At 42.1% G+C, this 12,286-nt stretch overlaps 1 protein-coding gene across 1 annotated transcript in view; it reads right to left on the bottom strand.

Moving 5' to 3' along the window:
* Positions 1-4,867: 4,867 nt before the first annotated feature.
* btbd9 (BTB (POZ) domain containing 9) overlaps positions 4,868-12,286 on the bottom strand; it is a 12,417-nt gene continuing 4,998 nt past the window's right edge. The window contains exons 5-11 of the mRNA XM_084000823.1: positions 11,894-12,113; positions 9,958-10,077; positions 9,754-9,863; positions 8,703-8,892; positions 7,520-7,627; positions 6,292-6,370; positions 4,868-5,280 (exon numbers count right to left, since the gene is read on the bottom strand). Coding sequence (XP_083856949.1) covers positions 5,047-5,280; positions 6,292-6,370; positions 7,520-7,627; positions 8,703-8,892; positions 9,754-9,863; positions 9,958-10,077; positions 11,894-12,113 — 1,061 coding nt within the window. The 3' untranslated portion in view covers positions 4,868-5,046. The remainder of the gene's footprint in view (positions 5,281-6,291; positions 6,371-7,519; positions 7,628-8,702; positions 8,893-9,753; positions 9,864-9,957; positions 10,078-11,893; positions 12,114-12,286) is intronic.

Raw genomic sequence — 12,286 nt, 5'->3', positions numbered from 1 at the left:
ATGTGGACTAAGGGCTGGGAGAAGTTCCAGAGTCCTCCGTGGCTTCTCTGAGTTACAGGGGGTCTCGGCGTAGCAGTGCAGGTCCATATAACGGTTGCAAATGGATACCAACTGTCTTCGTAACAAAAAGACACACCAAAAAACATCCAGATACCTCAATGCTGCTCGTATGTAATGTCCCTCTTGTATTGAAGCCTCGAAATGTGAAATTGTTACACAGGAAGAGCAGTGAACTGAGACACTGGGAGCTTCCATTACAAACAAGCTTAAAATATAGACTTCTTTAATTTTTTTCGGAACAATTTCTCATGTTGGGGCTTCAATACAAGAGGGACATTACAGACGAGCAGCATGGAGGTATCTGGATGTTTTTTGGTGTGTCTTTTTGGACGAAGAAAAGTGAGCTCCGTTCTCAACCATTATATGGACAAATACTGCTGACATGAGGGTGATAATGTAGATAATGAGTGAAATTTGAATTTTGGGTGAACTATCCCTTCAAACAGGGTTCCTACGCAAATTTGGAAAGTATGGAAAAGTATGAAATTTGATTTTATACATTTCCAGGTCTGGAAATGTATGGAAAATGGAAACTATTGTATGGAAATATATGTATCTTAATACTTATCTGGGTTTGGTCTTATCTGAAGTTATTTGGGTTAATTATTTTGTGCTATTGTACCTCGCTACATTCACCTGGAAATTATTTGGTTACATAATGGCATACACATTCAGAATAATGAAAACAAATGATAAATTGCATGGTTTATTTACACGATACACATCTATTTACTCAAATATCACAAATTATTTGAATGTTTTTTACCAAGAAGTCTGGAAAAAGGATGGAGTTTGGTAATTTCAAATGTGTAGGAACCCTGTTTAAATGTCTCATCAGGTAACCAGGCAGCCGATGCATTTGATATATTATATTATATTATTATATATTATAAGACAAATCCCACACAGTTCATGATATGAAGTCGTTGCTGCAGGAGACAGATGTTGTGTTGCGGCTGAAGTGTGTCAGATGTTGTGAGTGTTGTGAGGAGCAGGAGGCAGAGAAACAGTCACAACACGTCAACGGTCAAAACAAATTCTATATATTATGTTAAACTATAAACATACATACAGTCAGACGGGAGTGTTGTCTACACGACAGTGGAACCTGAACAGCAGAACAATAATAATAATCATCATCATCCAGTCCTCTGGTCTGGTCGCTTGTTAACGAAGAAGACTTGATCCAGCTGAGACCAGAGGAGCTTCACCAAACTTCAGCGAGATTCAGAAGATTCAGATGCTTCACTGAACTTCAGCAAGATTCAGCGAGCTTCAGAAGATTCTCTTCAGAAGATTGAGGTGCTTCACTTAACTTCAGCAAGATTCAGCGATCTTCAGAAGATTCAGACGCTTCGCTGAACTTCGGAAGATTCAGAAGATTCACTGAACTTCAGCGATCTTCAGAAGATTCAGATTCTTTGCTGAACTTCAGCGAGCTGTAGAAGCTTCACTGAACTTCAGCGAGATTCAGACGCTTCGCTGAACTTCAGTGATCTTCAGGAGAGTCACTGAACTTTGGCGAGCTTCTGAAGATTCAGAAGATTCACTGAACTTCAGCGAACTTCAGATCAAACATCAAACAAAAAGGAGCAAAAGTGCAACATCAGGACACAAAGGAAACGAACCACAGCACCGACACAGGACTCAAACCTGACACGTCCCCGAACGAGGAGCTGTTTCAGTTCATTTAACACACACACACACACACACACACACACACACCAAATCCAGCGCTGCGGTGCTGAGCTTCAGCTTCTCCTCCTGTAAAGGTCCAGTCCGTAGCAGCTGCTGGTCTGTCTGTCTGTCTGCTGAACATCAGCTCTAGTGCATTCAGCGTTTGGTCCGCCGCCTCGTTCAGCTCCTCACCGGTTTCCCCCCCGATCGTTGTGCTAAGCTAAGCTAGTCGTCAATAGAGCACTGGAAAAGAGAGTAACAACGACACCTCCATTGACTCCCGTGGTAATAAGGGTTTAAGGGGTTTGTGCCCCTAGTGGCAGGATGTGGGTATTGCAAAAGCGAAGCCCAGAAAACCCATTCACTCCAATGTGTGTGTGTGTGTGTTGCCCACTGGCTTGTACACTGCAAAAACTCCAAGAATATTTGTCTTATTTCTAGTCAAAATGTCATTTCTAGTCAAAACAAATCTCATTATATTTAAAATAAGACTCATCACATTAAAAAGTAGCTTGTTTTAAGACTTAAGACTAACACTTTTTACTTCTTTCAAGCCTACTAAAAATCTGATAGTGGCAGAAAAAGCAGAAAAAACTTGTTTCACTGGCAGATTTTTCTACTTATTTCAAGTGAAAATTTGTTTGGAACAAATGAAAATGTATCTAAAAACAAGTACATTTGTAGGCGATGAGTCTTATTTTAAGTGAAAAGAGGTTAGTTTTGACCAGAAATGAGACATTTTGACAAGAAATAAGACAAATATTCTTGGAAAGATGTAGAGTTTTTGCAGTGTAAATTGATGAAAACGGTCGTGTTTTTGTCTTCAGGTGTCTTGGTCATATCAAATTATACTTAGAATTAGTTTATTACAAAATGTAGATTGAAACATTAATGTAGACAACTATTTTTTGTTTTTTTTTACTTGCCTATGTGTTAATGTTTATCTGTAAAGGATCCTCAATGATGCTATTAACGTGGGTGATCTATAAATGTCCTTAAATTATTGAAAACACCACACTGCTCATTCACCAATGCGTGTCGTTAGTTACTCTCTTTTCCAACGCTCTAGTCGTCAAGTGCTCAAAATACTAAAAGTAAGACACTTCATCACATCTAGTTTTAGTTTTAAGTGAGGTTTTTTCTTTCTTTCTTATGTTTTTTTTTGTTTGTTTTGTTTCTGAGGTATGAATCTGAACTGTCACATGATCGATATGATCGGTCGCCACACCACCGCGGCGGTCGGTGGCGGAGGTTTTGGTTTTTCCAGGTGTGAGTGAGCGCCAATAGTCAATGAATAGAGAATGCTCACACGGCTGTTTCTCAATATGCAAATGCAAATCATTGGACTAATAAGTGTCATTTGCATACAAAAGCCCCTCTCTTCTCCACATGATGCATGGTCAGCCAAAAAGAAAATCCTACGAGAATTTATCGAAAGTTTGAAAAATAGCCGCCGACGGCCGCTCTGTGAGCTCGATGGTATGAAAAAAATGACAAGTTTCTTAAAAAAATAGCTTGTTTTAAGGATAAAATCCACTTCTTTTTGGAAATATTAACCCCTAAAATTCAGACCGCCGGCCGCTGCCCGCTGCCTCGCCGTCGTCTTTGGAGAAAGAGACCGAAGGATAAAACTGGAGGATTCGTCGTCGTCGTCGTCTTAGTAGCTAAAAAAAGTACCTTCACAAATATGCACGATGAGCCAGTGGGTGAAAAAAACCCACCGACTGGACTGTGAGATCAGGACTGGGAAGACTGGAGCTACAGGCTGTTGCTACGGAAACACCAGGCTCGAATAATGTCGCACTTCTGACAAACGGACCGAGGGTTATATATATATAGAGAGGCCGAAGGGGAAGCAGGAAGTAACGCGGTCGCCATGGGACCTCAATAATCCGTGTATCATTCATTCATTCGTTCATTCGTTTTTCAAAATAAAACCAAAAATAAGAAAACGAAAAAACAACTCTTTTTCTCAGCATTCGTTTCCAAAACTAAAATGAAAAGCGGATGATAACGACTCGTTTTTTCAGTTTTCGATTTTATGCGCAAATGAATAATGGAAAAAAACGGATAACGAGCGTTCCCAGATCAGTGTATCTTTTGGTCATTGGATTTTCTTTTGATGAATGGGAATTAAAAACCAAAATTCATTGGTTTATTCTATTTTTGTTTTGAAATACAAAAAATAAAATTGAAACACAAAGTGAACTTGTTTTTGAGTGTCAAAGAACAATTAACAAAATTTTGAAAACAGTTTGATTTTCATGTTCTATGTCACATAACAAAAAATAAAATCAGCAGTCAACAGAAACAAATAAACAGACCAAAAACACTTCTTTTTTTTATATTTTGACACCAAATGTTGTCATTTTCAAGGCAAGAGCGCCAATTAGCACTATGGTACCTGTGTGTCTGTGTTTCTGTAGTCCAAAATCTACTCAGATATGATTTCAGACAGTAAAACAAGGCCTGACATCTACAGAAATCTGTACGTATATCAGATGAAAGTGGGGACAGAAAGGAGATTTTAAGATGAAAATGGCAGAAGCTTGAGTCCCCAACGTACGCCTCAGGTGGCAAAAGTTATAACCAAAGTATGGACCTGCTATATCTCCCTTTTCCCCTCTTCTACTCGGTATGTTGTGAGCATGTGCACTTTGTCCCCCGCCAATAGGGGGGGAAAACGGGTCTGTCGTCCTGGCCCAAGGCATTAAATTATAGAATACTGTTTCAAAATAGGCCTATTTGTGGAAAACAAAACTGTTTTAAAATGTTTGTTAATTGTTCTTTGATAATTAAAAAAGAAGAACGCTTTGTGTTTCAGTTTTATTTTGTGTAAATTTCAAAATGAAAATCCAATAAACCAATAATTTTTTGTTTTTTAATTCTCATTCATCAAAAGAAAATCCAATGACCAAAAGATACACTGACCATCCGGAACGCTCGTTATCCGTTTTTTTTTTCCCATTATTCATTTGCGCATTAAAATCGAAAACAAAACAAAAAACGAGTCGTTTTCATCCGTTTTTCATTTTAGTTTTGGAAACGAATACTGAGAAAAAGAGTTGTTTTTTCGTTTTCTTATTTTTGGTTTTATTTTGAAAAACAAACGAATGAACGAATGAATGAATGATACACGGATTGATTGAGGTCCCATGGCGACCGCGTTACTTCCTGCTTCCTGCTTCGGCCTCTCTATGACGATGAGACGCGCTCGCCGTAGCAGTGCATTCTGGGTGATGACGGCTGTGCAAAATGGCATTCTGAGGTCCGGCCTCTTCCTCCTCCTCCTCCTCCTCCTCCTCCTCCTCAGGGGTGGGACTGGGAGGACGAGGAGGAGGAGGAGGAGGGCTGGGATGGCAGCAGGCTGTGTGTGCGTGACGGTCGTTGGGGTCGCTGCTGGCTGCCGGCGGCAACGCCCCCGGCAACGGCGACGGCACCGATGGCGACCGCTCCCGAGTCGGAGGAGTTGAGACCAGGACTTCCCTCGTTCACCTCCGTGTCCAACTGGGCCGGACACTCGAAGTGGACGCAGTGGAACACCTGTAGATAAATTAATGTATTATTATTATTATTAATATTATTATAACTTTTATTTAAAGGGATAGTTCAACATTTAGGCAAATTGGCCCATTGCCATAATAATTTAAATCCATAACTGCATCTTATTTTATCTTTTTTTGATTGATTGTTTTTATTTCGTATGAATGACATACATACATATGTACATACGAAACGGATAGGTAAGAAGCCAAAGGCTTATGAGGAACCTACCCCCTTACAACTGTTACATTTACAATCAATCATGGTGTAGAGACCATATCACTAAGGTACTTACATATAGTACAGAGACAAGTTTGAAGACATGATTCAGTAAGCAAACATTGTTAAATAAGAAAATAAGACGAGTGTGGGTTGCTTTGGCAAAATTCATACATAATTCATACCTCACACTTTATGAGAAAGAGATAACACGTTACCACACAGAGTTGTTTTAGAGGGAAATTCATGTAAAACCGCTGATGCACGTTGCCTTCAGGGACAGTTTTTCATCACCAGTCTCTGTATTTCCCTCTAAAACAACTCTGTGTGGTAAGGTTGTGTTATTATCTCATAGCGTGGTGAATGTGCAGCTCACAACTTGTCCACCAGAGCGTTGTGGAGTTGTTGGATTGTGTATTTGATGAGTTTGATGAGGGAAACCAAGAAATCCCATAATGAGCCTCCATTAGTAGCGTAGCTCTGAGCAGCTCACGGCTCTGCTCCGCCGTTCTAAAAACAGCTTGCACCGACAATTAAAGGTAACAAACCTACTGCTATGACTATAGGGGTTATTATGGCAATGGGCCAATTTGACAAAATGTTGAACTATCTCTTTAAACTTGTAGATCTATTGAGGAAGCAACCTCATTTACAATATATAAGATAAATTGAAAACAGAGAAGTCTAGGAAGGAACAGTTGGAGATAAAATAAGATGCAGTTATGGATTTAAATTGTCCTAATGATAAAGTGTGGTGAGAAAAACTGGACTTTCCAAAATTCCAAATCTCACCTCATTGGCCGTGTTGTGAGTCCCGACTATCCGGATGAAGGAGGCCGGCTGCTTATCGAACTTCAGCGTCTGCCAGGACCTGCAGGAGAACAAACACGTCAACACTTCAGACTGTCTCAGAACAAGACGACAACGTTATTAGAAACACTGGTCCATTCCTGCTAAACAACAGCGGAGCGTGTCGACCGGACGGAGCGACGGCAGCAGAAACCAGCCGCTCAGATCGGTAGCTGTTCATAGTTTTAACTCTTTCATTCAAACATCTGAAGTGAAGAAATGTTTCTACATATTCACATGAAGTCATTTTACTTTCTTTGGGTTTAATTAAAGGGTTATTCCACCTCTCTGAAACCACATGAAGTGTTATTTATTCTGACGGAGCTGTTTATACGGAGCATTTTCATTCGGTTTGGACTCTAAACTGATTCTATTTGGCTCAGTGTGAACACAGCTAATGTTGTGAATGTGGTTTCCTATTGGGTTACATTCTTTATTTATATCTGGCGGAAAACAATCGAACGAATCCACGCAAAAAAAACACAACAGTGGGCTGCAGCTGGAATTGAATAAACCGCCGGGTAAAATGCAGAAATGAGTGCTCATCATGAAGACATGAAGCAGCTTCTCTGTGTGTAAACTATGAGTAAGAGCTCTGTTTAGAAGTTTGCTCCGATGTTTTTCAGAGAAGTGAAGCTCTGCAGCGACCGGGACATCACAGAGGCAGCAGCCGGTCTGCAGAGCTGCTCGGCCGGCCAACCTCCGTCCTCATCCCGGGGGAGAAAACCATCGCTAATTAACTTACAGGTTTTTAAAGGTTTACCACCGGCTGGTTAAATTATTTCTAGGAGATAAATGTTGGTCTCATTGATGAAATCTAACAATTGTATCAGTAGCATTAGTTAGTGTGAATGTAAAGTGAAGCTTCCTGTGCTAAACTATAGTTACGGTACACGGCGAAGATACTTAACTACCGTCTGTGGTTACGGTTAGACGTCAGGGGAGCATTGCATTGTGGGATACAGTACACAATGTAGACTGGTCAGATACTGGAGATATTTCCCGAATCAGTACGACATCCGGGAACTTTTCGCATACTGTAGATTTCGCTTTTGTTCACATACTGCATACTACATTTTGGCCAAATCAGTACTGGCAGCAGTATAATATGCGGTTTTGAATAAAGCCTGAGTGTTAGTGTGTGTGGAGCAGGAAGTGGGCGGAGCCTCACCGACAGGCCACCCTGGTGCGGTCGACCACCTTGGTCCACTGCTGCTGGTTGGTGGAGACTTCGATGTAGTAGCTGTAGGAGCGCTCGTCACAGTCCCACAGCAGCAGCCTGTTAGAGGGGGGGGGAGAGGTGTTAGAACCACCACGATGAAGAAATCTGTTTTGTTCAGAGCCATCCTAGAGTGGAATTCGTTGCCACTTTATATTGTGTTAACAGATTCTAAAGACAGGTATAAATTCTTGCTCAAACAGTTTCTTCTAATGTTGCAGCTGCAGTAGTTGGTATATGCTCTATGATGAGGTGCCTGTTCTCTTCCCTGCCCTATGAGATTACTATTTTGCTTTTTGTATGTTTCACTGTGTTGCCTTCCCCTTGTATGTGTATATTTATTGAGTTTTGATTGTATTGTCCAGATGGTGTATCGTGTCTTGTGTTATACGTATGTCTGTGTCTACTGTGTGATTGTATCCGTGTGTTGGGAATGTGTTAGTTGTTTTGTTCTACTTTATCCTTGATGTACCTGGAGGAATACAGTAGTGGTCAACGTTGACTGAATGTTTGGACTCCAGGAAGAATAGCCAAGCTAATGTGCTGCTGCTAATGGAGATCCAATAAATAAATAAATAAATAAATAAATAAATAAATAAATAAATACCACAGTCACATCTACAGCTGCTGTTCTGTCGTCAATATGCTGAAAGATAGACTTTGTGACCTTATTCCAATCTCCTCTCCATCACACGCCTATCAGACTAGGAAATATTAAAGGGATAGTTCACCAAAAATTGAAATTTGCCTGTCTTGTCCGTCCAAATTTGGACGAAATGGGAATAGGAGCTTCGAGGAGCTTCCGCTACAAAACAAGCTTGAAATATAGACTTATTAAATTTTTTTCGGGACAATTTCTCATGTTGGGGCTTCAATACAAGAAGGACATTACATACGAGCAGCATGGAGGTATTTGGATGTTTTCTGGTGTGTCTTTTTGTTACGAAGACAGTTGGTATCCATTTGCAACCGTCATATGGACATGCACTGCTACGCCGAGACCCCCTGTAACTCAGAGAAGCCACGGAGGACTCTGAAACTTCTCCCAGCCCTTAGTCCACATGAGGGGGAGGAGATAATGAGGCACATTTCAATTTTGGGTGAACTATCTGAACTGTCCCTTGGCCAGGCCCACCTGAGCGAGCAGACGGAGTAGGGCTGGGCCAGCTGGATGACGATGGCGCCGGACCCCAGCTGGTGGCAGGTGTAGCCCGAGTCCCAGTCGTAGTTCCTCGTGTCTCCGTTGAGCAGCGCGTTCCTGCTGCGGCTCACGCCCTCCACCACGCTGGCGCACGCCGCGATGGTCGCCACGTTCTCCCCGGGAACTAACACAGGAAGCAGCACGTCACACGGGGTTTAATTACAAACACATTCACTCTAGTGCTGAAGAAATGTTCAGTCAGATTCAGTCAACACCGGGAAGGAAGGAAGAAAGGATTTCTCATCATGTTGCCTCAAAGGGCTAGTTCAACATTTAGTCAAACTGGCCCATTGCCATAATAATAACCCCTATAGTCATAGCAGTAGGTTCATTACCTTTAATTGTCGGTGCAAGCTATTTTTAGAACGGCGGAGCAGAGCCGTGAGCTGCTCAGAGCTATGCTACGGAGGCTCATTATGGGATTTCTTGGTTTCCCTCATCACAAACTCATCAAATACACAATCCAACAACTCCACAACGCTCTGGTGGACAAGTTGTGAGCTGCACATTCACCACGCTATGAGATAATAACACAACGTTACCACACAGAGTTGTTTTAGAGGGAAATACAGAGACTGTTGATGAAAAACTGTCCCTGAAGGCAACGTGCATCAGTGGTTTTGCATGAATTTCCCTCTAAAACAACTCTGTGTGGTAACGTTGTGTTATTATCTCATAGTGTGGTGAATGTGCAGCTCACAACTTGTCCACCAGAGCGTTGTGGAGTTGTTGGATTGTGTATTTGATGAGTTTTCTTCCTCCTCCTCAAAGTTAAAACATTTTAATGAGGTTGTATTGTTGGATTAATTGCTATATAAACATGAAGTCGCCTTTAAAGCTGCATTAAAATGTATCCCAGTATTTTCCCACGGCTCTTTTGTCCGGGGACTTGAATTGAAAAGAGGCAGATTTGGGGTAAATTTCAGCAACAACTAGCTCCTATTACGTCATCGTTAATACTCCGTTGCCATGGAAACGTCCTTACCCAGGAGGCCGTTCTCCAGCGTGAAGGAGCGGTTGGTGAACATGCACTCGAACGCCACCAGGTGGAAAACCTTGTTGACCGTGTTGTGTGTTCCCACGATGCGAACGTACCTGAGGAAGAAACAAAGTTAGTAAGTTAGTGACGTCAAACTGGAAATAAAAGCTCCAAACCGATGTGTTTAGTTGAGTGTTTGTGTGTGTTTACCTGCAGACCCGCGGGGTGAAGAACAGGTTCTGCCAGGAGCGACACAGGAACTTGGAGTGATCGACCACGCGGACCCAGTCCAGCTCGTCCATGGAGACCTCGATGTAGTAGGAGTACGACCTGAAGGTCACACAGAGGAGAGCTGGTTAGAGACGCCACCGCTACTGGGTTTCACGCTGTATAGAGAGAGCCGAAGTGGAAGCAGGAAGTAACGTCGCCATGGGACCTCAACTCAGAAAAAGTCTCCGGGAGTCAAAGTTTTATTTCTAATGTGAGTGAACAGTGTGATGATAAAACTCTCTGAGCTTTGAGCTCTACCTGTTTAAAACACCACGATGGTTCATGAAGAGAAACCAGCACTTTGTTGTAAAACTATTGTCGAATAAAACTCCTTAGAATCCGTAACCAGAAAGACTCCAGGTGGCGTAGTGGCATCACCATGGCGACCACATGGCGCCCTTTCCTGTGTCAGCTGGTGACACCAGATCTGTATCCGTAGAGCGTCTTCACACTAAATACATTCTTCTGTTGTCGTTTTACAACAAACTGCTGGTTTCTCTTCATGCACCGTGGTGTTTTAAACAGGTAGAAGTCAAAGCTCAGGGAGTTTTATCATCACACTATTCACTCACATTAGAAATAAAACTTTGACTCCTGTTCACTCACATGGAGACTTTTTCCGAGTTGAGGTCCCATGACGACGTTACTTCCTGCTTCTGCTTCGGCTCTCTATTAAACACCACTGTTCAATAATCGTAACGATTCCCCACTAAAAACTCTGTATAATTTTTATTCTGTTTTTGTAAATAAACCTGAAACATAACACTATATGTTTGTCAAATCGTTTTTTATATTTCTCTCTTTTTTTGGGGATTAATAAACAGTCTCATGTCTTATTTCATAACAGTTATGCTGGAACCATTTATGCAAATGAGCGCTACGCTAAAACAAAGTTTCACAACAACCGTGTGTTTAACTTTGTTTTCGTTCATGTGAGTTTCAGAACAGAGCAAAGTTATTATAGTTTAAAAATGTTCATTAGTTTTTATTTTTATTTAGTTTTTCAGTTAGCTTTTTTTATTTCAGTTTAGTTTTAGTGAGTTCAACAAGTGATGAATCAGTTTTAGTTTAGTTTTTATTCTACAGGAATTGACTAGTTTTTATTTAGTGATGAGAGTAGTAGTAGTAGGGATGCACATGATTAACCGTTTAACCGTTAACCGATAACAAGAACTTTGACCGATTAATACTATCGGTTATTTTTTAAATTATTATTAGGTCCTTATGTCGTCAATTCATGGGGGCGTGTCGAGTTCACTGACTTCAGTCATATTTCGCAGCAAAAAGTTCCACAGGAGGACTGACAGTATGAGCAGCAGCCCCCATGAAGGAAGATCAGACAATAAATGTAGCTACACGGACATAGATGTGAATCACCTGTAACTACGGCACTGAAGGAAAAAAAAAAAAAAAAGAGGACGTTGCTGCTCTCCAGCCTGTTCACCTGCAGCTCTCCTGCAGCTCCACAGAGGAGCTGTCAGAGGAGCTCTGCTGCTCCTTCAGCCTGGTGTTTGGCTGCACTTTATAAAAACTGTTCTACATTGGACGATCTGACCTCCATATGAGCGCTCCAAAAATTGGAGCGATAATTTTTTATTTTTTTTGTTGTGCGCCGCAAGCATCTTAATCTTATCGGTTAACGGTTAATAATCGGTTAACGAGCGTCGGTTATCGGTCAGAAAAAAAATTCAAAATGTGCATCCCTAAGTAGTAGTAGTAAAAAAAACGCGAATATGCAACGATTGAAACAGCAAATAAAAACCCAGCTTTGTTAGAAAGCGTCTAAAGTAGCGACTGCCGAATCTATAATGATGATGACATCACTGATGACTCGGCGTCGGCCCAGACCGGCGGGTTCGGCCCGGCCGGTTCCTACCTGCTGTCGCGGTCCCACAGCAGCAGCCGGACGTGGTTGATGATGAAGGACTGGCCCAGCTTCACCTGGATCCCCGCCCGGCCGTCCTCCTCGATGGGATGTCGGGAGAAGCCGTGGTCCAGGTCGTAGTTCTGCGTGTCCCCGTCCAGCAGCGCTGACTTCAGCTCGCCCTTCACCACCTGGGCGCCGTACTTCATGGTGGCGATGTTCTCCTCCGGGACTGGGATGGACGGGACAGAGAGGAGAGGAGAGGAGAGGAGAGTCAGCCGGGACACACGGAAAACAACGGTCTACAAAACACTTAACGGTCTGGCTCCACAGCACCTATCTGACATGCTATCAGCTCACAATCCCGGTCGACTGCTCAGGTCAAAGAGTAGAGATCTCCTCCAT

Source organism: Trachurus trachurus (assembly GCF_905171665.1).
Source record: "Trachurus trachurus genome assembly, chromosome: 24".
Classification (NCBI taxonomy): Eukaryota; Metazoa; Chordata; class Actinopteri; order Carangiformes; family Carangidae; genus Trachurus; species Trachurus trachurus.
This window is presented reverse-complemented; position numbering and strand designations above follow the sequence as displayed.